The 27,436-nt window shown below is 58.0% G+C and overlaps 2 protein-coding genes across 2 annotated transcripts; one reads left to right on the plus strand and one right to left on the minus strand.

Annotated features, from left to right (window-relative positions):
* The first annotated feature begins 515 nt into the window (after nucleotides 1-515).
* On the plus strand, nucleotides 516-21,008 carry LOC120691843 (protein diaphanous homolog 1-like). Its single transcript, XM_039975038.1, has 5 exons — nucleotides 516-809; nucleotides 17,083-17,675; nucleotides 19,434-19,698; nucleotides 20,101-20,331; nucleotides 20,413-21,008. The coding sequence occupies exons 1-4, from the start codon at nucleotides 668-670 to the stop codon at nucleotides 20,103-20,105; spliced, it is 1,005 nt and encodes a 334-aa protein (XP_039830972.1). The 5' UTR covers nucleotides 516-667; the 3' UTR covers nucleotides 20,106-20,331; nucleotides 20,413-21,008.
* A 375-nt stretch (nucleotides 21,009-21,383) lies between these two features.
* LOC120691842 lies at nucleotides 21,384-23,425 on the minus strand. The gene is made up of 3 exons (XM_039975037.1): nucleotides 23,008-23,425; nucleotides 22,734-22,913; nucleotides 21,384-22,636 (listed from the first exon to the last, which is right to left on the minus strand). Exons 1-3 carry the CDS (start codon nucleotides 23,174-23,176, stop codon nucleotides 21,753-21,755), a joined length of 1,233 nt encoding a protein of 410 aa, XP_039830971.1. The 5' UTR covers nucleotides 23,177-23,425; the 3' UTR covers nucleotides 21,384-21,752.
* Nucleotides 23,426-27,436: the final 4,011 nt, after the last annotated feature.

Consider the following 27,436-nt stretch of genomic DNA (forward strand, 5'->3'; position numbering starts at 1 on the left):
CCTTTTCACGGATGTGTGTAACTTTTTGCGACGAATTTAATGACGGTAATTAATCGATGATTGGCTATAGTGATACTACAGTAACCATCCTCTAATTATGTGATGAAAGGCCTCGTTAGATTCTCCAGGTTCCTAGCGCAAAAGTTCTGGAATTGGTTTTGTAAATTGACTTAATTTGATATCGTAATTAGCGGTCAAAATTAGAGCGCTAGCTAGTGGTAGGGAACCAAATAGGACCATGATAACTCCTCCCCTCCCATTCAAAACAGCCATTCAGTCAAAAAAAAAAAACAATGGCCCAGTTTTGTTACGGGCTCTAGAACGCCTAGAACGGCCTGCTCCGTTGCAGGAATCCAAACGAGCACGTGACTAGACGGCCGCCAGATGGGGCCCACAGTGTTTTCGGCATCGCGAACACACGGTGAACCCAAATTCCAATTTATTCAAAAAAAAAACCCAAATTCCCCACGCCCGCTGCAACGAAGCAGCCCGCCCTCCCCCCAATCCCGCGTCGCTCGGCTGGACCACGTCCCTCCGCCCCCACCACCCCGACCTACACCAACCGCCGCCGCCAGTAGACGTCGGTGACGTGCCCACCGCCCAGGATGCACCACCGCCCCGCCGGCTGGGCTGCGCCGCAGGCATAAGCCTCCGCTCCCCGCCAACTATGCACTGTAGCCGCCAAACCCTAAGTCCACCGCCGCTGAGCTCCGCAGTCATCCTCCTTCCGACCGGCGGCCGGTCGCAGATCCGGCGAGTTCGCGGCCTGACTTCGCCCCGCGAGGAAATGGTCGGCGACAGCACCCAAGGTGTCGGTGTCCCGACCCGGGGGGCCCGGATCCCAACTAGTAAATGCGGCGTGCTTCCTCATCCCAGATGATGATGCAAGAGGCAACACAGTAACGCGCGGTTTATCCTGGTTCCGGCCGCGGGGCCGTACGTCCAGCAAAGGGGATGTGCGAGGGCACTGCATTATCTTGCACCCGGAGTGCTTGTAGCAGGGGATACAAGTAAGGCGAGAGAGGGAGGGAAGCCCCCAAGTCTCTGCTAGAAGTGGAGTCGGCTCAGATGAGTGCTCAGTAGTCCCTGAACGTCCTCTTGGAAAAGAGAAGCCAGAGAGAGAGACTAACCAGCCAGCAGCCCCGGCTAAAGGAAGCCCGCCCCCTCCTTTTATAGTCACAAGGAGGGGCGGGGTACATGAGTGGGGGCATAGAAGTCGTCGTTTTCCCCTGAATCGCGGGGTACAGTGGTTGGATACTGTAGGAAGTACACTGTGGGAAGGCGGCGCGCGTCGCTGTCGTCCTGGATTTCGTCCTTGGTTCTGCAAGGATCGCGCCGGTCGTCCTGCAGTGTCCCTGTAGGCGTCGTGGTCGTCGCTGATGTATGGTCTCCTATATACGGCGTGGTTGCATTCGGTGGGCCCTACGGATTAGGGTCCTGCATGCACCAGCGGCAGTGGTAGCGGGGCGCGCGGCGGCCCTGGACCCCCTAGTCGGAGTGCGAGCGTGCACACTAGGAGGTCCGGGGGACGCGCGGAGGTCCCGGACTCCACAAGGGGGGAGGTCCGGGGCCCCGCCCGTGCGTGCTGAGTGCCCCTCTCGGAAGGACACGTGACATCGCCGGACCCCTTCCCCAGCGGGGAGGTGAGTCCGGATGGTCGGTGTTGGCAGAATGGTACGGGAGCAGTGCCGAGCCTGTCTTGTCCCGTATCACTGGTCCCACAGTGTTGCTATAGCAACTGGGGCGGCGGAGCGGTGACCGAAGTCAGCGGATGGGACCCCGGTCACATCCACTGTGGGAGTGGCAGTCTGACGCCGCCCGTCCTTTGAGCCGTGGCGGAGTGGCTGGCCTTTAATGCCTTCGTACGACGGTCGGTTGGGCGGCAGGGTCGTTTGTCCCTTGTGCCGAGAGACGGCCTCGAGCGAGGCGGAGATGAGTCACCCGCTCGAGGGTAGATCCGCTACCCTCGAGCGAGGTGGTGGTGTGTTGCGCGGTCGAGGGTCCCGAGGGGAGCCCTCGAGCGAGGCGGAAAATGAGTCAGCCGCTCGAGGGTAGGTCCGCTACCCTCGAGCGAGGCAGAGATCGTTTTCGCGTGTTCGAGGGGGATGCGAATGGGCCGCATGCTGGGCTTCTTTGAGTCCTTTCTTTTCTTTCGGATGGGAAGCAGGCCGTGGGCCTTCGTGGACCCAGTTGCCTTAACAGGTGTTTGTGTTTTTAAAGCGATCTTAGTACCCCGATTAGGGTGCCCCTAATCGTGGTACCCGACAGTAGCCCCCGAGGCTTTGGCCGAGTCAATGGATTCGACCAAAGGGTGATTCGGCGATTTCCCCTTTGACGTGATCAGTCAATGTTGCGCACCCGCCAGACGCGCCTGAGCGCCAGCCCGGCGGATGTGACAACACGCCGGTCGGGGTAGTACGCCCGTGGGAGGGAATACTTCGAGGCGCGCACCTCTTTATTTGTTTGAAGGACAAGACGTGTCCGCGCGCTGAGGGGGGCCAGGGTGACGGTGGCGCCCGCTGCTCGGCAGCTGGTGCTCCCATCGCGCTGTCACGCAGATAGGGCCTTGGCCCGGCGTTCATGTTTGCCTTGTGGCGCGCCGTTCGAGGGCAGCCAGCCAGAGCCGACACTGTCCCGCTTAGCATCCAGGGGCTCAGCTCCGCTTTATTTCGTTCGGTCGTGTCTCGGCGCGGGGACCGAGGACATCCTTTGCTCGTGGAGCGCCGCTTCGTCACGGGCGAAACAAGCCTCCGCTATTTGATAAGCTTGAAGCTTTGTGCCCAGCGTAGCTATAAATAGGGGTCATGGGGTTCCCTTTCTTCTCCAACCTCTCAGCTCTTTCTTCCAGTATTGCCCTAATTTTGTAATGTTTACTCTGCCCTTTTGTGACCGGCCCCCGGATGGGGCGGCCTGGCTTTTTTAGGCTTTTGGCACTAGAAGAAAGCTTGCGGGCGGTGGGGGAAGACCGGAGTGGGCGTGTGGACCATCCCTCAGCTTCAGTGGGATCAGCAGAAGAGCATTGGGCCCATGGGGTCCTGCTCCTGTGATGTCCCCTAGCCTGAAGGGGGATGGAGACGCCTGACCGTGGCGCTGGCGCCAGGTCTGGCGGCTGTTTTTCGCATCGTCCCCCCCGGCGACAAGGTTGCTCTCGGGGAGATGGTGCGGAGGGCGCTGTCCGCCAGCTCGACCCCCCGCGTGGTCTTCGGTGGAGGAGACGCTAGAAGAAGGCTTGCGAGGAGAGCGTCCCGCAGGACCCGTGAGGTCTGGGGGCTGCTTCTCGCATCCCTAGCAGCCTCGCTGTTGCGTCAGCTAGGGGCCTGGTGCCTTTCTTCGTTGCTCGCTCCTCCCCAAGACAGGGAAAATTGCCACGTAGGTGGCAACGTATTTGTATCTTTCGACGGCTTCGCGCCGGTAACCTTTTGTAATCATTTTATTTGCATTTGAGCAATAAGGTCCCCTTTCCCCTCTACGGGGAGGATTATCGAGGGTATAGGGGTGTACAAAGAGTTACGACCCTCGAATATGTGTGAAGTCTCCTCTGCGGGGGTGCATCAGCGCACCCGCGGGTGTAGCCCCCGAGGCCTTGGAGGAGCGTTTGCGCTCGTCCAAGGGCTACAAACGTTGTCCCACTGGGTAGCTTTACTAAGATGGCCATCCAGCGTCTTTTTTAGCCGACATCAGCACTTTTTCAGCCGGCCTCGGCACTCTCAGTGCTGGAACAGTGACCCGGCGTTCAGCTTAGCCGTTAGGGGAACGTACGCTAATAGCGGGGGGGGGGGGGTTCGGTTATACACGTGGAGCTTCATATTCGACGGTTGTCGATTTATTCGAGGGTGCGGTTTTGAACCGTGGCGTGCGAGGAGCCCCCGAGCCCAGGCCCGTATGAAGGCGTTCAGGGGAACCCTCGACTTTGATTACGACCCTCGTCGCCCTTCCGCAGGGAGGAGGGGGTGAAGTGCACCATGCTACCCATGCCCGGGCCGCGAGCTATGGCTGCTTCAGTGAGCTATTAGCGGGTTGTTCAAGCGGACGTCCGTGCCCTGTTCGATAAGGGTCGGCTCTTGGTCCATAGACATGTCACATAGAGCACTTGCGAAGGTTCGCTAGGCGGGGCTCGGACCCATTCGATAGGGTCCGAGGGCTCGATGCTCTCCCTCGATGGGATCCCCCTTCTAGGCACCCTCGACTGGCCTTGAACACTGTGTAGGATGTCTCGAACTTCGCATTCGAGGGTAGCTTGTACAGCACATCCCTGCAGTCCCTGACTCTGGTGATCTGGGGCGCCTGTCGAACCCCCTGAAGGGCCAGGCTTCGAACCCCTAATCAGTAAGGCCTCGAAATGTGGTTCCTTCGAGGGTAAAGAGACCCCTTGAAGGAATATTTCGTCGTGATCTGAAAACGTCGCAGAGTCGCGAGCCACGCGCGCGGGTCTTCCGCTGGTGGGGGGCGACGTGGCCCGATTTGTGTGGTGCGGTGTGGGCGCGCCTTTTCAGGCGACAGCCTCGGGCAGACGAAGCGGCGTGGGCGGCGGCTGACGGATGGGATAGCGCAACAGTCGCGCCGCGCCCACCGGTTACCGTGCCACATTTATTGCTGCATGTGCGCGTGGGAGACTCCACGGTCGTGGGGTCCATCCATCAGCGATAGCAAAATCTACCGCATTCAATGCGGTAGATTTGGGCCGCGGCTGCGGATGCGCCCGTCATGGTGAATAAAGATGAAGAGAAAGGGGATGTTTTGGGTTCACCTGGCCATTTGCCTCCATCCTGTTTTGCCTTCTCCGCCCCCGTTGCTTCCTGAACCCATAGCCAAGAGCGAGAAGGAGGAGGAAGAAGGAGAAAGAGAGAGAGTGAGAGAGAACCTTAGCCGTTTCGGAGCCTTCATTCCCGCATCCCCCCTCGAATCGAAGATATGTCGGACATCCAGGAGCCTTTGCCGTGGGGGAAGTCCTCCGCCACCGTGGCGGTCCTGCAGCAGTTGGTCGCCGACCGGCTGCTGCCGCGGATCACCGACTCGGGGGCGCCGGCGTTGATTTCCCCACATCCGGACGAGACCGAGCCGAAGCCCCCCGCAAGGCTATGTCGCGAGCTTCGTGCGCCTTCACGAGCGAGGCTTCGGCGTCCCCGTCAGCAGGTTCATGAGGGCTTTGTGCGAGTACTATGGAGTGGAGCTGCACAACTTCAGCCCCAACTCCATCTCACAGGCGGCGGTCTTCATCGCCGTCTGCGAGGGGTACCTCGGCATCGAAGCCCACTGGGACCTCTGGGTCCATCTGTTCCACGGCGAACTCTTCGTCTAGAACGCGCGGGGCCAACCGAGGCGGTTCGCGCACGCCGGTGGCCTGACGCTCCAAGCCCGCCCCACCCGGAGAAATTTTTACATCTCGAGCAAGATGACGACGAACAATGCTGGGTGGAGTCGAGGGTGGTTCTACCTTCGGAACTACAAGGGCACCCTCCCGGCGTTCACTAACAGAGTTCTTCGGGAGCGACCGCCGAAGTGGGGCTGGGGGGTGTCGCTCCCGTCGCAATAAGCCAGGCTTGAGGGACTCACCGACGCGCTGGTGCGTCTGGCGAAGAAGGGGCTGACGGCAGCGGCCGTCATCGCGAACTTCCACCGGCAGAGGGTTATCCCTCTCGTGGAAAGGGCCCTGCCGATTTTCGAGCTCACCCCCGGGAGCAAGGTGGAGGGCTCGAGGACGTCGAAAAAGCTGCTTTCCCACACCACCGCCGCCCGTAGGGCGAAGTACGCGGTGGCGGAGTTCCCTCAAAATCCCGAGGACCTATGAAGGATCAAGATGCGCCCCGAGCCGGGGTACATTTCTCTGGTAAGTTTTGATTTCGAATCCGCTGTGTGTTGTGTGGTCCCCTTTTCCTGACCCTATCTCGGGCGTGCTTTGCAGGGGTTAAGGTGCGGCACCTCGAAGCCCCCGGTCCCGGAACAACGCCTGATCAATCATCTCCACGCAGAGAAGATGAAAAGGCGGAAGGACGCGACGGAGGCAAAGGCCGAGAGGAAGAGGAAGAGAAAGGCGAAGCACGACAAGGAGTGCAAGCTTGCTTGTGCGGAGGGGAAAGCACGGCCCGCCACGCCCGAGTCCTCAGAGGAGGAGGAGGAGGCCTCGGATGCCGAGGACCACGCTCTGAGGAGAGACAGGGAAGCCGCGGGCGCGAGCCCCCCGCCGTTCTACCTGTGGGATGACGACGAGGGGTAGCCGGTGGCGCCGGAGGTGACGAGGGCCATAGTAGAGTCCTCGGCGCACCCATCCCTCGAGGGGGCTGAGCGGGGGTCGTCGCCTCTGGCGGCCGGTGAGGAGACGCCTGCGCCCCAGGTGATGGTCCGTGGCGATGAGGCTGCGGCGGGCGAGGAGTTGTCCGTGCTGGCAGCCTCGAGTCACCAGGCCGACACGAGGGGGGCGCCCTCGGGGCAGTCTTTGAGGGGCGGTACGGCGACTCGGGCCCGAAGAAGCGCCACGAGGATGCGGAGCATGAGTGCTCGATCCTTGTAAGCAAACCTCGCTTTCATTTTTGTTGTGTGTTTAGTGGGTTTCTCGATCCTGTTGTCCTCAACTCGTGTTCTTCGATTTCCAGCCCCGGGGCCATCCCCAAAGATGCGGTGCAGCTTGCCCCGGCCAAGGCTCTCAAGACTGGGGCACGAAGCACACCCGCACATGGCGCCGTAGCCCCTGCCTGCTGTGGACCTCGAGGCGGCGGCCGCGAGGCTACGGGAGGCCATGGCTCGGGGTGCCCAGGCGGCGCAGCAAGCTCGGGCACAGGATGAGGAGGGTGACGCCGGCCAGAGCGGTGCCGAAGCAGCCGCTCCGGCTGCCGACGCCGGGGAGACCGGCCAGGGCGGTGTGGACGGCGCCACCCTGGCAGTTACTGAAGTTGAGGCCGGTCAGGGCAATGCGGCTAGCGCCGCCCGACCGGACACAGGAGGAGAGACCGACAGGGGCGTGCAGGAGCACCCTGCCGACCGTGTGGAGGAGGAGACGAGGCGAGGGCGTCGCAGAGGAGGAGACGGCGCAAGAGGCGCCGATGGTGGAAGGAGCTCCCATCCCGGGGCCCGCGAAGGCCCGGGACGAGGGTACTGTCGCGGTAGTGCCCGTGCCAACAACGCAAGGGGGTGTGACGGCGGTGGTGGAACTGCCGGACAGCAGCGAGGAGTACGGGGACTCGATGGACATCGACCCCGCTGCTGCGGCAAGCGCCGCCGTGCACATCGCCGAGTTCGCGTCAGCCAGCGCGGGCATGCACGAGGCGGGGACGTCCGAGGGGGGCCATCTCGGGGCGATCGTTCCGTCCGGGGTCCCCTCAGAGTTCCTTCGCAAGGAGCAAGAAGAGGAGGAGGCCTGGAACAAGCAGATGGGCGTGGGTCGCGAGATCTTGCAAGCCCTCGACCGCGCCTTCACGCTCCACCAGAATGCGGATTACCAGGTCAGCCAGGTAAATGCTTCCCCCCCCGAAAATTGCTCGGATTTGGTTTAACTTTTACGCGTCTTCACCCACGTCCTCCCCTTTGCAGCAGCTGAGGGAAATCTCGCGCGAAAAGAGCGCCGAGATGAACCGGCTGTACTCCCAGCTGAGCCAGCTCGGGCAGCACAACGCCGAGCTGGTACTCAAGAACATTGACGCCAACGCGAAGATGCCGGATCTGGGAACGCGTCAGCAGGCGCTGGAGGAGGAGCTGGCGCGGGTTGCTGGTGAGCGGGACGTCCAGAGGGCGGCAGCGGAGGAGAAGGCCTGGGAGGCCGAGGCACAAGCTGCCGAGCTGCAGCGCCTTTGGACGGCGCTCGAGGATAGAGCTCGGGAGGCTGAGGCGCAAAGCGCCGAGCTGCAGCGTCTCAGCACCATGCTCGAGCAGCAGAAGGCCGAGCTCCTCCACAGGGAGGTAGCCGTGGTTGCACTCACCAGGACCCTCCGGGAACAGGGCGAGGCCCTCGAGGAGAAGGGGGTGGCTCTCCAGAACATGGGGGCTACCCTTAAGGAGAAGGAAGCCTCCTTGTCCTCGCTCGAAGAGGCTTCTCGAGCCCAGAGGAAGGAGGCACAGAGGAACATCACGGGTGAGTACCTTCGATTTTTTGTTGATTTGTTACTTTTCGTAACTGACATTGGTTTCCTTTGCTCAGAGCTGAGGCAGAAGGTGGCGGACGAGACCGCGGCGAAGGAAGCGGTCCACACCGCGCTCACGGCGGCGCAGATGGAGTTTGCTGAGCTAGAGCAGACCGCCATGAGCGTGTGTCAAGAGCTCGAGGGGGAGGGTGCCATCTCGGGCAGTTCGGTGATTAGCCGCCTGCGCGCGCTAGGCGGCCGGATTGCCGAACACGCCAAGAGCACCTTCCGTCTCAGTGTCCTGCGGGCTCTCGCCGTGGCCTCGACACACTACCTGATGGATCTCCAGAGGGTGTCGTCGGGGTATGTTGTTCCCGATGATGCGGATGCGGACGCCGCGTCGGCCATCATGGACGAAGCCGATGCAGCCGCGGAGGAGTTCGCCACCGTCCTCGCCGAGAAGCTAGAAGCAGACATCCCTCCCATCGCCGAATTCGACGCCCCTGAGGGCCCGAAAGGGGGGGATGATAGCCTGTAGGAAAACTGGGCCTCGAAGCCCATGTAAATAGATTAATGTTTATCATAGTCGCGCTTTGTAATCGCATCCTATGAATATAAGAGATTTTATTTTCGTAATTTGAATGTGTGGCCCGTCAAGGCCTTGTGCATTCGAGCCTATATTTCTTTACTTTATTTCCGTGTTCTTCGTATGAGACTTAGATAAACATCTGCGAGGAAGTTCGCGTTCATAAGCAACGTAGGCGTAGGGTGGTGAGGGGGGTGCCGTATCCCGGAGGCGTAGGCGGCCCCACGACTCGGCCAGCCCCATACCGTAGTTGCTTACGCCTCGCGTCCGTTTTTTCCAAGGATACGAGAAGCTTAGGGTCGAGACGGAAATATTTCGAAAAAATATTGGCGACTTTTTGGGGACATTCGGGGGTTCCCCCCGTAGTAGCCCCCGAGGGAGGCTCGGCTTTGCCGAGGGTAAAGCCAAGCGTACCTCAATGTTCGTGCGCTCCCGAGCCCTCGAGGGTCCGGAAGGTTCCCAAAAAGCAATAAGAGTAAAGCGTACTTCCTTATTATTTTGGGAAATTGAAAATGCGAGTACGAACAATATACAAATAGCTTGAAATGCTAAGGATAGAAGCGACGTAGCTGTTGTATGTTCCAAGCGTTGGTGAGGACTTCGCCGTTTTCGTTCGCCAGCTTGTACGTGCCGGGTTTGAGCACCTCGGCGATTATGTACGGCCCTTCCCATGGAGGTGAGAGCTTGTGGCGGCCCCTGTTGTCCTGTCGGAGCCTCAGCACCAAGTCCCCTTCGTTGAGGTCTCGGTGCCGGACCCTCTGCGCTTGATACCTTCGTAAGGACTGCTGGTAGCGCGCAGAGTGGAGGAGCGCCACGTCTCGAGCCTCGTCCACTTGGTCCAGCGAGTCTTCGCGAGCTCGCTGGTTTTGTTGCTCTTGGTATGCCTTGAGCCTTGGTGATCCGTATTCCAAGTCAGTGGTGAGAATGGCCTCGGTGCCGTGGACGAGGAAGAACGGGGAAAAACCCGTGGCTCTGCTTGGGGTCGTCCTCAGGCTCCAAATGACCGAGGGTAGCTCTATGAGCCACCTCCGGCCGAACTTGTTCAGCTTGTTGAAGATTCTCGGCTTCAATCCCTGGAGGATCATGCCGTTGGCACGCTCCACTTACCCGTTCGTCTGTGGGTGTGCCACAGCCGACCAGTCCACACATATATGGAAACTGTCGCAGAACGCCAAGAACTTCTTGCCTGTGAACTGGGTGCCGTTGTCGGTGATAATCGAGTTCGGGACCCCAAACCTGAAGACGATGTCGGTGAAGAACAGAACTGCTTGCTCGGATTTGATCTTGCCGATGGGTCGAGCCTCGATCCACTTGGAAAACTTGTCGACCGCAACCAGCAAGTGGGTGAAGCCCCCAGGCGCCTTCTTCAGCGGACCGATGAGGTCTAGTCCCCACACGGCGAACGGCCACGTGATGGGGATGGTCTGCAGAGCATGGGCCGGGAGGTGTGTCTTTCGAGCATAGAACTGGCAACCCTCGCAGGTTCGCACAACGTCGGTGGCGTCAGCGACCACGGTGGGCCAGTAGAAGCCTTGCCGGAACGCGTTACCCACGAGGGTGCGCGACGTAGCGTGATGGCCGCATATGCCGGCGTGGATGTCGCGGATCAGCTCCTTGCCCTCGGGGACGGGGATGCATCACTGCATGACGCCCGAGGGACTGCGCTTGTATAGCACATCGTCGATTAGAACGAAGGACTTGGCCCGCCTAGCGAGGTGCCGCGCCTGAGCGCGGTTCGAGGTTAGGACCCCTCGAGTCATCCAGTCAATGTACTGGACGCGCCAGTCTCGCGAAGTGGGGGCCTCGTCGACTTCCATTGCTTCGGCCTCGTCAGCGGAGGTGGTCCCGAAGTCAATGTCCATGGGCTCGACCCCGTCCGCCGGGGGGTTCCCTCCGGGGGACCCGGTGGACGAGGGGCCCGGCTCCGCTGGATCTTTGAATTCGGCGGAGGGCTTGGTGATGTCGCGAGCGAAGATGTTCGGGGGGACGGTGGTCCGCCCCGACGCGATCTTGGCTAATTCGTCGGCGTCCTCGTTGTACTTGCGCGGGACGTGATTGAGCTCAAGGCTATCGAATTTGTCTTCGAGGCGGCGCACTGCGCTGCAGTACGCCTCTATCTTCGGGTCATGATAGCTAGACTCCTTCATGACTTGATTGACGACGAGTTGAGAGTCGCCGCACGCGTCGAGGCGTTTGACGCCAAGCTCGATGGCGATGCGGAGGCTACTGAGAAGGGCCTCGTACTCCGCCATGTTGTTGGAAGCGTGGAAATGCAAGCGTATCACGTACCGCATGTGTTCTCCGAGGGGTGAGATGAAGAGGAGGCCGGCACCGGCGCCGGTTTTCATCACCGATCCGTCGAAGTACATAGTCCAGCATTCGCCCTGGATTTGTGGTGGGGGTAGCTGAGTGTCCGTCCACTCAGCCACGAAGTCAGCCAAGATTTGGGACTTGATCGCCTTGCGGGGGGCGTAGGTGAGTGTTTCTCCCATAAACTCCACAGACCATTTGGCAATTCTACCCTCGGCTTCCCGGTTGCGGGCTATCTCTCCCAAGGGGAAAGACGAGACCACGGTGACGGGGTGAGCCTTGAAGTAGTGGCGCAGCTTGCGCCGAGCCAAAACCACTGCGTAGAGTAGCTTTTGAATCTGTGGATAGCGTGTCTTAGTTTCAGACAACACCTCGCTGATGTAATATACCGGTCGTTGGACGGGCAGAGTATGACCCTCCTCTTGTCTTTCGACCACGATCACCACACTGACCACTTGGGTCGTCGCAGCTACGTACAGATAGAGGGGCTCGCCGTCCGTAGGTGGTGTGAGAATGGGGGCACGAGTGAGCGACGCCTTCAGCCTTTCGAGGGCTTCTTGGGCTTCGGGGGTCCACGTGAAGCGCTCGGTTTTCCTCAAGAGTCGATACAGGGGTAAGCCTTTCTCGCCGAGACGCGAGATGAAACGGCTAAGGGATGCTAGGCATCCCATGACCCTCTGTACCCCCTTTAAGTCTCGGATCGGTCCCATCCGAGTGATGGCCGAGACTTTGTCAGGGTTGGGTTCGATGCCCCGCTGGGAGACAATGAAGCCCAAGAGCATGCCTCGAGGCACCCCGAACACGCACTTTTCGGGGTTGAGTTTCACCCCTTTGGCCCGTAGGCAATCGAACGCGATTTTGAGATTGGCAACCAGGTCGTCCGCCTTCCTGGATTTTACAACGATATCATCGACATATGCCTCTACGCTCCGCCCGAGATGGTCTCCGAAAACGTGGAGCATACACCGCTGGTATGTGGCTCCGGCGTTTCTGAGGCCAAAGGGCATCGTAACGTAGCAGTACATGCCGAAGGGTGTGATAAAAGAAGTCACGAGCTGGTCGGACTCTTTCATCTTGATTTTGTGGTAACCTGAATAGGCATCAAGAAAGGATAGAAGTTCACATCCCGCAGTAGTATCTACAATCTGATCAATTCGTGGCAAAGGAATGGGAACATTCGGACATGTCTTATTTAAACTGGTGTAATCTACACACATCCTCCAGTTTCCACTCTTTTTCTTCACTAATACTGGATTAGCTAGCCACTCGGGATGGAATACCTCTTTGATGAATCCGGCCGCCAGAAGTTTCTGCAACTCCTCGCCGATCGCCCGGCGCTTGAGCTCGTCGAAGCGTCGCAGGCGCTGCTTCACCGGCTTGGAGTTGGGTCGGACATCAAGGGAGTGCTCGGCGACCTCCCTCGGTATGCCAGGCATGTCCGAGGGGCTCCACGCAAAAATGTCTGCATTGGCGCGGAGGAAATCGACGAGCACCACTTCCTATTTGCCATCGAGGTTGGCGCTGATCTGCAACGCCTTGTCGTCGGAGTGGTTCGGATCGAGTGGCACCTTCTTGATACCCTCGGCGGGTTCGAAGCTCCCGACGTGTCGGTGCGTGGAGTCCAAGGCCTCGCTTGCCATTTTGTCGAGGGTGGCTGCAATGGCCTCGTCCTCCGCTTGAGCCTCCGCGTGCTCAACGCACTCAACCGCACTCGTAGGCATGCTCGAACGAAGAGCCGATGGTTGTCACGCCCTTTGGACCCGGCATCTTGAGCTTGAGGTAGGTGTAGTTGGGGATGGCCATGAACTTGGCGTAACAAGGACGACCCAGGATGGCATGGTAGGATCCTCGAAACCCCACCACCTCGAAAGTGAGTACCTCCTTGCGGAAGTTGGCTGCTGTGCCGAAGCACACAGGCAGATCGATCTGGCCGAGGGGTTGGACTCGCTTCCCCGGCGTGACGCCGTGGAATGGCGACTTGCTGGGGCGAAGCTTGTCCAGTCCGATCCCCATGAGCTCCAAGGTAGGGGCGTACATGATGTTGAGGCTGCTGCCTCCGTCCATGAGCACCTTGGAGAAGCGAGTGTTGCAGATGATGGGGTCGACAACGAGTGGATACCGTCCCGGATGCGGGACGTAGTCGGGGTGGTCCTCGCGGCCAAAGGTCATGGTATCCTTCGACCAGTCGAGGTAGGATGGCGTGACTTTGGTGACGGAAAAGACTTCGCGGCGCTCACGCTTGCGCTGCCGAGAAGTCATATTCGTCGTTGCTCCTCCAAAGATGAAGAAGGCGTTCTCCACTGGGGGGAACTCGTCATCTCCACTTTTGTCGCCAGCATCCTTCTTCTTGTCCTCGTCGCGATGCGCGACGCGGTTGTAGTATTTCTTGAGCATTTCGCACTGCTCGAGGGTATGATTGACCGGGCCCTTGTGGTAAGGGCACGACTTCTTGAGCATGTCGTCGAATTGGCCACCACCGTCTCGAGGGGGGCCTCGAGGTCCTTTGCGGTCTGGGGCGGCGGCGAAGGCCTCCTCGGAGTCCTCTGCCTGCCCCGACCCACGCTAGTTTGGTGGGACCGGCTTCTTTCCCTTCCTCCCCCGCTTCTGTTTCTTGGCGGGGGCGTTGGGCTTGGCATTGCTGCCCTCCGCGGGCGCATCGTCCTTGCGCTTGCTCGATTTGTCGTCGAAGATGGCACCAACGGCCTCCTCGCCGGCGGCGTAGTTGGTGGCAGTGTCGAACAGCTCATTGGTGTTGACGGGTCGGCTTCTCGCGAGCTCGTGCACCAGGTTCCTGCAGGTCGTACCCTCGAGGAAAGCGTTGATGACCTCAACGTGGGTGACGCTAGGGAGCTCGGTGCACTGCTTGGAGAAGCGTCGCACGTAGTCATGCAGGGACTCGCGGGGCTTCTGGCAACACCCTTTGAGATCCCAGGAGTTCCCAGGGCGCACGTACGTGCCCTGGAAATTGCCCACGAAGATGTGGACCAAGTCGGCCCAGTTGTGGATCTGATCCGCAGGCAGGTGCTCGAGCCACGTTCGTGTGGCGTCAGCAAGATGAAGAGGAAGGTTGCGGATGATGACCGCGTCCTCCGTCACGCCACCTAGCTGGCACGCTAGGCGGTAGTCATTGAGCCAGACTGCAGGATCAGTCTCGCCCGAGTATTTGACGAGGGTGTTGGGTTGTCGAAAGCGCGGTGGAAAAGATGCAGTTCGAATCTCCCAGCTGAACACCCGGGTGCCCGGAGGCTCCGGTGACTCACCCCTGTCGTGCTCAGGGTCGAAGTGTCCACCCCGTCGAGGGGTGTACCTCCTGCCGTCGATGACGTTGAGGGTGTCGCCGTCGCCAGCGTGCCCGCGAGTGTCACGGATTCGCTCCCTTACGGGAACTCTCCCGATGCGCTCGTGCACCGAAGGCGCCTTCGCACCGGGCGCTACGGCTGCCTTGCCCTTCCCCACTGGGGGTGTGTGCACAGAAACCTCGCGGTCCTGATGCGCGGTCCCATCACGCTGCTCCAGGGCTTTCGAGCGCATACGAGACGCAGAACTCTCGGCCTGCTGCACGGCATCTTGCTCGATGAGCTCCTGTGCCTCGCGGCGCAGGTTGCGGCCCGAAGGTGTCGATGGCTCGGGCATAGCTTGGAGTAGGTAAGCCGCAGCGACGAGCTTCTCGCCCGCCGTCTTCAGCTCCGGAGATTTGTCGACGTTGTGGTCGGCTAGGATGCGCTCCCGTGCAACACGTCCCGCCGCCTGGGCGTGTGCACCACGCGCGGTACGCTGCTGCTCGAGTGCGGCGCGCAGCTCCTGGGTTTGTTGACGCTGCTCGTCGAGCTTGGCTTGAAGCTCATTGAGTTGTGCTAGCTGAGCTTGTCGCGCCGCCGAGCTTGACGAAGAAGGGGCTGCAAGCGGCACCACCGGTGGGTTTGCCTGCGCGTCCGCCCCGCCGTCCTCGTGGTTGCTCGGGGCGTTGTCGTTTTGCTCGTCCGCGAGGTCCGCCATGAAGCACTCTCGGGAAGGATCGAGATCCCCCTCGCTGGAGTCTTCGGAGCAGGTGAGGCAATAAGCCGTCGCCAGCTGGAACGTGCGGAGAGCGTCGGGGTCGCGGACCCCGGAGTAGTCCTCGGCCTTCTCGGCCGTAAAGTTGTTCATGAAGAAGTCGACGTCGTCGGCGATCGAGCTCGCCGTCTCGGGGTAGGATTCGTCAGGAGACGACGCGATGAGGCTGCGGATCGACAGAAGATGATGACCCGGCAGATCCTCATGCTCGATGAAGTTAGCGCTGGTTGATGAGGTGTGGATGGCAGCGTTGCGCATCCCAAAGGGGAAGGGCGATGCCGAAGTCGAGCCCCCCCTGGGAGGCACTAATGCTGCAGCAGGTGACGATGTCGGCGCAGATGACGCCGAGGCATGTGATGACGAGGCGGTGGCCCCGCTAGTCGTGATGCTGAGCAGCGACATGCCAGCCCCGACCCAAGTGGGGGAGTTGTGGCGTGCCGCGCGACGCCGCACCGCCCGCGCCTGTCGCGAACGTTGGCCCGAGCGCCTGTTGCGCCGGGCTGGTGAAGTCGGGGTGACGGGGTTGCGTCCGGGCGAGAGGAGCTGCATGAGGTAACCGTTGCCGGTTGCTCTGAACTCGAGACTCCCAAACGAGATCACGCGTCCCGCTGGAAACGGATCCGAAACGCCCATGGGGTATGGGTTGGATCTGCCCGCCATCCCTGGAGATCAAATGGGAAAAAGAGAGAAAAATGTCACGCCGCGCCCCTACCTGGCGCGCCAGCTGTCGGTGTCCCGACCCAAGGGGCCCGGATCCCAACTAGTAAATGCGGCATGCTTCCTCGTCCCAGATGATGATGCAAGAGGCAACACAGTAACGCGCGGTTTATCCTGGTTCCGGCCGCGGGGCCATACGTCCAGCAAAGGGGATGTGCGAGGGCACTGTATTATCTTGACCCGGAGTGCTTGTAGCAGGGGATACAAGCAAGGCGATAGAGGGAGGGAAACCCCCAAGTCTCTGCTAGAAGTGGAGTCGGCTCAGATGAGTGCTCAGTAGTCCCTGAACGTCCTCTTGGAAAAGAGAAGCCAGAGAGAGAGACTAACCAGCCAGCAGCCCCGGCTAAAGGAAGCCCGCCCCCCTCCTTTTATAGTCACAAGGAGGGGCGGGGTACATGAGTGGGGGCATAGAAGTCGTCGTTTTCCCCTGAATCGCGGGGTACAGTGGTTGGATACTGTAGGAAGTACACTGTGGGAAGGCGGCGCGCGGCGCTGTCGTCCTGGATTTCGTCCTTGGTTCTGCGAGGATCACGCCGGTCGTCCTGCAGTGTCCCTGTAGGCGGCGTGGTCGTCGCTGATGTATGGTCTCCTATATACGGCGTGGTGGCATTCGGTGGGCCCTACGGATTAGGGTCCTGCATGCACCAGCGACAGTGGTAGCGGGGCGCGCGGCGGCCCTGGACCCCCTGGTCGGAGTGCGGCGTGCACACTAGGAGGTCCGGGGGACGCGCGGAGGTCCCGGACTCCACAAGGGGGGAGGTCCGGGGCCCCGCCCGTGCGTGCTGAGTGCCCCTCTCGGAAGGACACGTGACATCGCCGGACCCCTTCCCCAGCGGGGAGGTGAGTCCGGATGGTCGGTGTCGGCAGAATGGTACGGGAGCAGTGCCGGGCCTGTCTTGTCCCGTATCACTGGTCCCACAGTGTTGCTATAGCAACTGGGGCGGTGGAGCGGTGACCGAAGTCACATCCACCGTGGGAGTGGCAGTCTGACGCCGCCCGTCCTTTGAGCCGTGGCGGAGTGGCTGGCTTTTAATGCCTTCGTACGACGGTCGGTTGGGTGGCGGGGCCGTTTGTCCCTTGTGCCGAGAGACGGCCTCGAGCGAGGCGGAGATGAGTCACCCGCTCGAGGGTAGATCCGCTACCCTCGAGCGACGTGGAGGTGTGTTGCGCGGTCAAGGGTCCCGATGGGAGCCCTCGAGCGAGGCGGAGATCGTTTTCGCGGGTTCGAGGGGGATGCGAATGGGCCTCTCCTTTCCTTTCTTCCGGATGAGAAGCAGGCCGTGGGTCTTCGTGGACCCAGTTGAGTGTTTGTGTTTTTAAAACGATGTTAGTACCTCGAATAGGGTGCCCGGTCCCCGACACAAGGCTACCAGGTTCCTCCAGTGCCCCCCGCCGGCGGGCACCCTCCGGCGCCGCCGTTCGGCGGCCACTCCCCCGCGGCCGGATTCCACCCTCCTCCGGTGCCCCCGTGCGACGGCCACCCGCCGGCGGGGCCGACCTTCGGCAACCCCCCGCCATGGCCGGCGGGCTTCGCCACCAACCACCCGCATACGGCGCCCTTCCTTTGGAACATGCCGCAGGCGCCGTCCTTCGGCACCACCCATCTGCAGCCGCCGCCCTACACCGGCTTGCATCCTCACCTCACTCCATTCGCGGGCCAGGATCTGTGGTCCCCTGCAATGGGAGTCCATCTTCATCCGGAGCCTCTGTACGGCGGCTTCGATCTGAACGCGTCTGCGTCCGACGCAGCTCACAGCGGCGGTGGCCGCGTTCGGCGTGACCGTGCAAGCCGCGCCGGCCGTGTGCCCTCTTCACCCGATGCGGCTTCCTCTCGGACACAGAGCCGTGCGCGCAAGGCCCTCAACATTGCCGACTCATCCAGCTTCGGGAATGCCGACGACGACGGCACCACCGACAACGAGGATGGTAGCGACGACGACACCGACAATGAATCCTCGGTGAGGCCCCCCCTACGCTCATGTTTTATGCCCTTTGTTCATTCCGACATGGCATTCTGAGTCGGCTGTATGTGCAATCATGGACATTGTTGGTTTGGATATGTGCAATCATACTGTTTTAGGCATAGATTTCAGTAGTTCCATGTAGATAACCGAGACAATCTGTTAAGTAGCGTATTTGACGAGGTCGTTCCATTTGTGTTCCTTCATAGAGAGCAATCCCTAGATCGGATGCAAATTGGAACGATGCCCACACTTCAATATTCCGCGACTTATGCATAGAGCAAACAATCCTAGGCAATTGTCCCAAAGGTAAAATGAACAAAGAAGGATACCCACTGTTTGCCTACAAGGCCGTTTACACCGTTTCCACGGCGTGCAAACGCTACTCGATGGGTAACTGTGTAGGCTGATTTGCCGTGTAAAGCCGTATATACCCGTTTTGACCGTTTATAAGGCCGTTTAAACCGTCGTGTATTCTGACTATTTGCTACACAGTTGGTGCCCGACTGTTCACCATATAACATTTAGGCTAACATTGAGGATACTGAACAATTAATAAGGAGTACCAAAAAAGACTAGGTTGAAGCATTCAGCCAGGCAGTTTCAGAACCACGCCCATCAACTCAAACATTTCCACAACGCTTGTCAGTACCTGGATAACCATACAGGGGCTGTCAGCGCTATTGAGCAGTACAACGCGTCCACTCATGTAGTCATGTGTGGTCCAGAGTCCAGAAGGTACACCAAAGTTTGTTGCTGCCACCCATGAACTGTTTGTATCATTTCCCACTTAAACCTACTATGATTACTCACATTGCTGCGCTTGCTTAGTGCACAGTTCTTTCCTGAACAGTTTCCCAGATTGAAGCGGGGCATACCACCATGGAAGGACAACCTGTTTGACATGTTCAAAGATTGTCTCATTGATTGGAGCAAAATGTTCGCAACGGACTCGTCCGTACCCTCGGAGGGTGATCCAATCACTCCTAATAATACTTTAGGAGGTAGGAAGCGGACAAGCAGTGGGGCAACCGAATCAACTGCTACATGTCCCTCCAAGAAGGCAAGACAAGGCAAGGCAACCCAGTCTACCGCGGACAGTCCATCCAAGAAGTCAATAGGTGGAAATACAGGTTCCACAAGGAAGGAGAAAATGAAAGTGACATCACTTATCCAGAAGCTAATTGTTGATTTGGACACCGCAGATGCAGTGCCTCAACAGATTGTGGACAAAGCTCTTCAGCTCAAGAAGGATGAGGACCAGGCGACCAAGGACGAAATCAAGAGATGCTTGGATTTGGCAGTTGGCAGCGGCATATCTAAAAGCAGCCCCAAATTTTTCTTCTTGACCAAACTGTTTCGTGACAAAGTACTGGAGGATTGTATTCCTCTACTTCAACACTGACGAGGAGCGCCTACAGTGGATCCTTCACGCCTATGCAGATCCAAAAATGCTTCAGTGACAACTGTTGCATCCTTACCTAGTCCATTTAGCTGCCACGTGCGGCAGCGCAGCTTATTTATGTTGTGAACTTTTGTTGAACACTTTGCCATGTACCTGTTTCATGTACCTGAATCTTGTAATATTCATGTGACTTATTTGATATTGTTGTTATGTTGTTTGATATGCTAAAAGTACATGGACACTATCGGTTGCATTATTCGATATTGTTGTTACGTTATTTTGTTTGCTGATGTAGCAATGAGCTTTGTTACGTTGCCATATGACTAATATCTTTGTTGTCAATATTGCAGGCTTCAAGTACAGCTGACAATGCGGATTTCCTCGGAGTTGGTGGATCGGCTGCAGCTGCACAAGCTGCGGCTCACTTACAAACAGGTGCAGGGGAACCAAGTTGTGTGGTTCAGGGTGACACAGCAGATTCAGGTGGTTCAGATGCAGTGGAGGTAGCACTTGCTGATTTGTTTGGCAGGGACCACGAAGTAATTCCGGCTGTCAAGGCCGCACTTGCGCTACGGAGGAGGAAGAGGCAACTGCTGAAGAAGGCTATTCTACTAGGTTTGTACTACAACACTTATCTCAACAAGAATCCATATAGTATAGCCAAGGAATCTGGAATTGAGTGTGCAATGAAAGAAGTTGCTATAACATGTTTAGAATGAATCCTCATGTGTTTGAGATGCTTCATGATCTTTTGGTGCAATCATATGGGTTGAAGTCAACAAGTAGGATGTCATCTAGAGAGGCTTTAGGCATATTCCTGTGGATGGTTGGGCCCCCTGAATCTGTGAGGCAAGTTGAGGATAAGTTTACCGGATCAATGGAGACAATAAGCCGAAAATTCAGTCATGTGTTAGATTGTGTGTGTAACCTAGCCAAAGACATCATAAGACCAAAGGATCCTTCTTACAGTTCACTGCATCCAAAGTTAGCTAACAAGTTTTCTCCATTGTTCAACAGTGTAATTGGAGCCCATAGATGGAACACAGATCAAAGTCATTGTGCGTGGGGAGAAGCAGGGGCCTTATTTCAATAGGAAGAGCGACAAGACTCAGAATGTGCTGGCCATATGTGACTTTGACAGGAGGTTCACATTTGTTGCTGCTGGGATTCCTGGATCGGCACATGATTGGGCTGTTCTAAGAGAGGCCATGGAGAGGTACGGGGAGCACTTTCCACATCCTCCTGCAGGTACGTAGCACTTTGATATTGATATTGTGAATTATGCAATGTTTGTTGCCTTGTTATATACGTGATGCACCGTTGTTGCAGGCAAGTTTTACCTTGTGGACGCGGGGTGCCCAAACTGTCCCGGATTTCTGGCATCAAACCCTATGGAAAGTCGGGCCTCGGCCTAGAGGTACAAAACAATTTTTTAACAGAGCACATTTGTCCCTTAGGTCGGTGATAGAGCAGTCATTTGGTATGTTAAAGATAAAGTGGCGCATTTTGTTGGGACTCCCCCATTATTCTGAGCGCAAACTGACAAAAATCATATTGGCTTGCTGTGGACTGTATAACTTCATTTGGAGAATGATAGTGATGATTTACACTACCATATGGATGAGGAAGAGGAGGAATGGGCAGTGGATGAGGCAGATTAGGATGATGCCGAGGAGACAGGTAATGACGCGGCACGGATGTCGACATGAATGAAATTCGTGATGAAATAGCTAGAGGGTGCCGTTTGTCTTCACCTTCTAGAGCTGTGTAATTGCACGGTTGTTATATTTGTGCTATTCTTTTTATTACCGCAATAAGAACCTGTGTGAACAATGTTGTGATGAGCTGTTACTGTTGTTACTGATGGTGCATGTGATAATGTTGTAATAAGTAATTGCTGTAATTTGTGAGTGTTAGTTGTTGTACAGGTGTGAGAAAACCTTTTTGGTACACAAAAATTGGGTACATGTTGCAAAATTCAAAGCCTTGTTCTAGCCTCTAGAACAAACCATACAAGTCCCTAGTCTAGAAATCCTAGAACAGCCTAGAATTGGAGGATTCCTAGAATTCTAACCCCAAACCAAACAGGGCCAATATCAGGTGCCTGAGTTGTTCAGTTCCAGTGACATAACGTAGCAAACGCACAAACCCTGACAGCAGCCTAAACAATACCTTCAGGCAAAGAAGCAAATACCAGTGACATATAAAAGTTCTGCTTATTTTCAGCCACAAGTGAATTCAGCAATGCAATCACAAGGGAAATTAGCCAATCAGAAATCACATTCACAACCATATAGCAGTGCAGTAAACTATGTTTTTTTCAGACCAGCATTGGGCGATGATGATCGAGTGAAAACAGAGGATCCACATCAGACAATTACAAGGATCAAAGACAGCTAGCCGCTGCATTACCCAAAATGCTACTACATAGAACCAAGTACTAACTCTGATAGAAGCCTAAGAAACCATCAGAAAGAGCCAATTACTGCTGAAACGAAGCCTAAGAAATCATCAGAAAGAGCCAATTACTGCAGAAACGTAACCACTGCCTAATCAGTTCCAAAAATCCACAGGAGCCCATCAGAGAAGGCGCAATCGTTCTCACAGAAAACAAGGTTCACTGCATGAGCGGGCCAAGAAGTAGAAGCCCCCCCTTGCCAGCCGGTCGCCTACCAGAAGGCGCACACCGGGCACACGATGCGGTCAACGTAACGGCAAACAACGCACACGCAGTCATGCCTCCGTGGTTGAAGCAGCGGCCGCGCCGGATAGTCACCGCAAGCCGGGCACCAGCCGTCGTCGAGCTCGTGATCGGGGCCGGGGCCGAACACTACGGGCTGGTAATGGAGTCTGACGGGAGCCCGCGGTGGCCGCTGGATGAGGCCGGGAAACCCGAATTGGGCGTTGCCGGCGTGGGGCACTGGCTGTGCCTGCGGTGGCCGCTGGAGGCCGAGAAGCCCGAGTTGGGCGTTGCCGGCGTGGGGCACCGGCTGTGCCTGCGGTGGCCGCTGGAGGCCGGGAAGCCCGAGTTGGGCTGCGGGCCGCCCTCCGGCTGCCCCGCCGCGCTCTCTCACCGGACGCGGGCGGAAGCCTGCATCACCTAGTGCTTCTGCCATGCGCCTGAGCTGAAGCCGGAGCTGCTGCTCGCTGGCATCGACGGGTGGAGCAAGTTGCGGGTGTTGTTGAGGCCGAGGGGCGCGCTGATCGTGGGGATGCACCTGCGGTGGTGGCCACTGGAGGCCGAGAAGCCCGAGTTGGGCGGCAGGCCGCCCTCCGGCTCCGGCCGCCCCGCCGCGCTCTCCCACCGGGCGGATGCCGGCAGCAGCTAGTAGTTCCTCCATGCACGTGATCTGGAGCTGGAGCTGCTGCACGCTGGCACCGACGCTGGCACCGATCTGGAGCTGAGGCCTGGTTCCCGAGTCCTGCGCCTGCCCCGGGAGGCCGTGACGGGGATTGCTGCCTCCGAACACGACGCCGTGCTGAAGTCCCGCCGGGCGGAAGAGCGGCTCGTCGGCGACCGGGACGGAGCGCGGCGCGTTCTGGCCGGGGTTGGCTGCAGCAAACCCAAGAAATGAGCAAGAACTCCATAAACTGCACCAAGAAGAAGGGAAGCAAGATCGTGGCGCGCGTCGATTTTGATGGGCACCGACCTCGGACGCGCGGGACCTCGAGCGCGCTCCTGGAGGCGGAGCTGCCGGCGTCCCAGTTGCCGTACGTTTCTGCTCCCCCGTGGCGCGGGGCGGGCTGCAGTCCCGCCAGGCGGACGCGCGGCTCATCGGCGACCAGCGCGGAGAGCCAGGCGTTCCGGCGTTCGTTCTGGCAGCGGTTGACTGCGGCAGAAACCAAGAAATGAGCCAGAAGAACGCCAAAGCTTCGCAACAAGAGGGAAGAAGCAAGAAGAAGGCGCGCGTCTTGGACACCCACCTCGGTCTCGGATGGGCGAGCCCTCGGACGCGCTCGTGGAGGTGGAGCCGATGCCGTCCTCGCCGCCAGACGTCCCCGCCGCCCTGGTCGACGTGCTCCCGACACTCTCGCGCGCCGCCGGGTCGGCGAACCAGTACTGCAGGATACCGTTGCCGTTCCAGTCGCCCATCCTCTCCTTGCCGAACGACCGAGCTGGAGGGGTGGCGGCCGAGCAATCGGTCGAACACCTTGTGTTCTTCTCGTCGAGGGCGGCGCTCAAGGAGGCAAGGGCGCGCGTGGAAGAAAGCAAGAGAAGGGGAAGGGGTGGTTGGGGGAGAGGCGCTGGCTTTGCCCCGACGAGGGGGACGAGGCTATATAGAAGGCCGGTGCTGGGCTTGCCGGCTACGGCTTGGCGGTTGGCGCTCGCGCTCGCGCTCGCGCTGCGTGCGGCGATTCCAAGAATCATCATGTTGTGTGTGTCTTCAGATAGATATTCTGAATGGCAGAAATTAAAATGTTTGCCCACAAGAATCATACAAGGACATTTTGAAATATTCATCCAGTTGCTTATTATGGCATAATCAGAATAAACAAATTTTGTAGAATTTGTCCTTTGCTGATTTCTCACAAGAAACAAATAAATTTGTCCTTGGCTTATTATGGCATATTCAGAGTAAACAAATTTTGTAGAATTTATCCTATGCAAAGTCAGATCGTGAGCTTCGTGTAGGTTAGCTGCTGCTGGATTGGTCGGCCACTGCAATGTTCATGTCAGAAATCGGACGAGATAATCGGACGCCACATGCAGTTCAATCACCAACAGGAAATGAACCAACGCATTCAGAAATGACAATCACCGACAGTAGCATCAAAAGCCTGCATGAACCATTACTCTTCAAACCAGCCTCTGCAAGATATGCTCATGTCAAAACAGAGGACATAAATGAGTCAACTAATCTCACAGGATCACAATTGTTAGTAGTATGCAATATGCATCGAAACAATTGCATTATCCACTCCTACAGAACAAAACGGCTTAACTCTGCTAGAAGTCTAAAAACACATAAGATGATAATATAGGACGTCCCCACCTCCAATCCAAAACAAACAAAAAATTACCTTCAGGCAAACAAACAGATACCAGTTGCCCATCAGCGGCGCAGTTACAGTGACATAATGTGGCAAATGTTTATCACAAATGTGCTTCTCTTTTCAGTGTCAGACTGACAATAAGTGAATTCAGCAATGCATTCACAAGGAAATTAGCTGATCAGAAATCACAATCACACACATATGGCATCACAGACAGAGTGCAGTAAAGATGCTTTTGAGACCAGCATTGGCCGATGATGATTTATGCCAAACAAATAATCTAAACGAGACAATTACATGTATCAAAGTCGCCTAACCGCTGTAGTAACCAAAATGCTACTACGGCTGTGTTTAGATTCGTAAAATAGTGGTAAAAAGGGTCACATCGGATACTGTAGTACACTGTAGCAATTTTCGTTTGTTTGTGGTAATTGCTGTCCTACTATGATCTAACTAGGCTCAAAAGATTCGTTTCGTCGTGTACATCAAAACTATACAATTAGTTTTTTTATTTACCTACATTTAATGCTCCATGCATGAGGCAAGAGATTTGATGTGATAGATAAATAGTGAAGTTTGGAGAGAGAAATTTTGGAACTAAACACAGCCTACATTGCAAACGTACAAACTCTGATAAAATCCTAAAAAACCAATCATAAAGAGGTAATAATTTGCACAATAAAAGCCTGAATGGGAACGCACCGTCCTATGAGGAAAAGGATATTAATTTGATAGATGATTTTCAATTGAAATTATGTTACTAATAGAAAGGAAAGTTCTTCAGGAATTTGACCGTACTAGCATACATTTTCTTTGGTAAATTCAGATAGGGGCATGAAATCTGACTGTAGGACCTCGAGTTTCAGTTATACAGTTACAGTGACAGAGAAATTACGGTAGCAGTATGCATTGAAATACCGCATTGTCCACAGGCTACAGCACAAACATACTAACTCAAAACTCATCTGCTTATAGAAGCCAAAAAACACATCAGAAAGTGGCAATTAATGCAGAAACGTATAACCGCTGCTTATTTTGTTCTAAGAAGCTAAGAGAGCATTATATTCAGAGAGGATGCAATCGTTCTCGCTGCAACCAAGGCCCTTTGCGACGAGCAGGTCTAGCACTAGAAGCCCCCTTGCGGAGCCGCCGCCTGAGCGGAGGTGCAAACCCGGCACACCACGCCGTAGAAGCGGCAGATGTCGCACAGGCAGACATGCTGCGGCGAGTGGATCGCCAACCATCCCGGATAGGCACGGCAGGACGTGCACCTGATGTCCTCCGGGACTGGCATGGGCTCATGCAGGAAGAGTCCCGTGGCGCCCCGCCCCCACGGCACCACGGGCTGGCCGTCGGCGCGGGGCACAGGATGCGCCTGCGATGGCTGCCGCACGCCGGCACCGACGGGGGAGGACGTCGCGGGTGCTGTTGATGCCGATCGTGGTGGGGTTGGGGAGGGTCCATGATCGCGAGGAGAAGCAGGGGCGTGATCCCGTCCGTCCGTCTCCTTAGGGCCTGTTACATAGTATGAATTTACTCCGGACCGATACATATAACTAAGGATGTGAAATTAAATTTGACCACTTGTCATGTGCATTTATCGAAGGCAACGCTGGTGTTCAGGAACCAGAACAAGAAGACGTTCTGGAGATGGAGCGCCTCCCCTCCCCCGGCCCCCACGGCCCCGCCTCGCTGGAGTCCCGCTCGGGTCCGGCAACCTCGACCCCAGTACGTTCCTCCCTCTCCCCGGAGGCCACGCCCTTCTACCCTTCCGGCGGCCGCGGCAAGCTTCTGCGCTGGAAGGATGCTACCCCTTCCGATGGTGAGACCTCTCCCCCCTCCTACCGCGACGCGCTCCTGCGCTCGCCTCCACTAGCCAGGCGCGTGGCCTTCGCCTCCGAGTTGGCTGCGGGCGGTGCCCCGCCCCTTGGCTCGGTCCTCGACCGCTTGGGCCCCGCGCTGGTCATCCTCGCCGGCGCCAGGAGGAGGCTGGACGCTCTGGCCGCCGCCAGGGAGGGCGCCGCGGTTGCTCCACGGCCTCCCGCTGCGACAGCCTGATCGGCCCTGTCCCCGTCCCCGCTCCTCCGTTCTCCAGCGGGAGGCCAGCCCTGAGCCTGCTGTCGACGAGGAGGGCTGGACCAAGGCGCGTGGTCCCCGCTCTCGCCGCCGGCGCCGTCAGCGGTTGGGCCAGCGGCAGGAGCCGGCTACCTCGTCGAGTCCGCGGATTACGCCGGAGTTCGCCGGCCGCTGCCTCAATTGTCTCTCCTACTCTCACCTGGTGGCGACCTGTCGTCTACCGACGCGCTGCTTCAGGTGCCACGGCTTCCGCCATCTTGCGCGCGAGTGCAAGAGGCCGCGCTCTCCCAGGAGCCCTACCGCCTCGGACGGCGGCGGCGGCGGCCGCCGAATCGTCCGGTCTCGCCGCTCCACCCCTCCCACTCCCCGGGGCGCGGCCGCCCGCGGCAGGACGCCCTCGCCGCCGCCTGTGCCACATCCTCACCACCCCGGGAGTGATCGGGGCCAGTTCGGAGTGCCCCCTCGGCCTCCTCTGCAGGACGACGGCGCTGGCCGTGGCGCACGGGACGACCACCACGTTCGTGTGCTGAGTCACGGCACTCGCCGTGGCCATGCGACTCGCGCCCGCTCCCGGTCTCGGAGCAGGAACGACCGCCACTCTGGGGGCAGGACCGTCCGGCACTCTCTTGACGGGGGAACCCTCCGGGGCTACACTCGCTCTCGCACGCGTGTTTCGTCGCCGGGGGCCGGACACCATCACCCTGTGGGGGCCTCTACGCACGGCCGCCGGCGTTGTCGGTCCTCGACTCGCTCTGGTCATGATCGTGCTCGGGAGCACCATGGCGAACAGGCGCGTCCTTGCCGCGTGGAACCCCAGGCCCCTATGGAGGTGGACGCGCCAGCGCCATCTTCGTCAGAGCCTCTTCGTCTCTCGGATGAGGATCTCCCCGCCGGCCACCCGGCGCTCCGGCCGGGTCACGAGGTTTGCTTCGTTTCTCGCTGCGACGAGCTGGACGTCGAGGAAGCTCATCTCCGGCTGGCTCTGCTCGCGGTGGCGCCTGACGGGAGCGGCGCCGGTGTCACCGCTGATGCCATGCGCAGCGCCGTCCTCGGCATCAACGGCATTGATGGCCGGGACATGGCTGTCAGGAAGTTCTCCCCCGAGCAATTCCTCATCGTCTTCGCCACTCAGGCCGATCGCGATTGTGCGTTCCGCGCTGGGTGGATCTCCGTCGCTACCTCCAGGTTCCTCCTCCGGCCCTGGACTCGGCTCGTCCGGGCCGAGGCAGTCTCCTTGCGCTTTCGGGTCTCCGTTGAGATGGAGGGCGTCCCGGCTCATGCA

Source organism: Panicum virgatum, chromosome 9N, assembly GCF_016808335.1.
Source record: "Panicum virgatum strain AP13 chromosome 9N, P.virgatum_v5, whole genome shotgun sequence".
Classification (NCBI taxonomy): domain Eukaryota; kingdom Viridiplantae; phylum Streptophyta; class Magnoliopsida; order Poales; family Poaceae; genus Panicum; species Panicum virgatum.

Excerpts from the sequence above, each read along its gene's own strand:
- LOC120691843 (XM_039975038.1), top strand. The coding sequence starts at position 668 with ATGCACTGTAGCCGCCAAACCCTAAGTCCACCGCCGCTGAGCTCCGCA. Across the intron at positions 810-17,082 it reads GGTCGGCGACAGCACCCAAG|GCTACCAGGTTCCTCCAGTG; the intron begins GTGTCGGTGTCC and ends CCCCGACACAAG. Across the intron at positions 17,676-19,433 it reads ACACCGACAATGAATCCTCG|GCTTCAAGTACAGCTGACAA; the intron begins GTGAGGCCCCCC and ends TCAATATTGCAG.
- LOC120691842 (XM_039975037.1), bottom strand. The coding sequence starts at position 23,176 with ATGGGCGACTGGAACGGCAACGGTATCCTGCAGTACTGGTTCGCCGAC. Across the intron at positions 22,914-23,007 it reads CTCGCCCATCCGAGACCGAG|TCAACCGCTGCCAGAACGAA; the intron begins GTGGGTGTCCAA and ends TTTCTGCCGCAG. Across the intron at positions 22,637-22,733 it reads CGAGGTCCCGCGCGTCCGAG|CCAACCCCGGCCAGAACGCG; the intron begins GTCGGTGCCCAT and ends GGTTTGCTGCAG.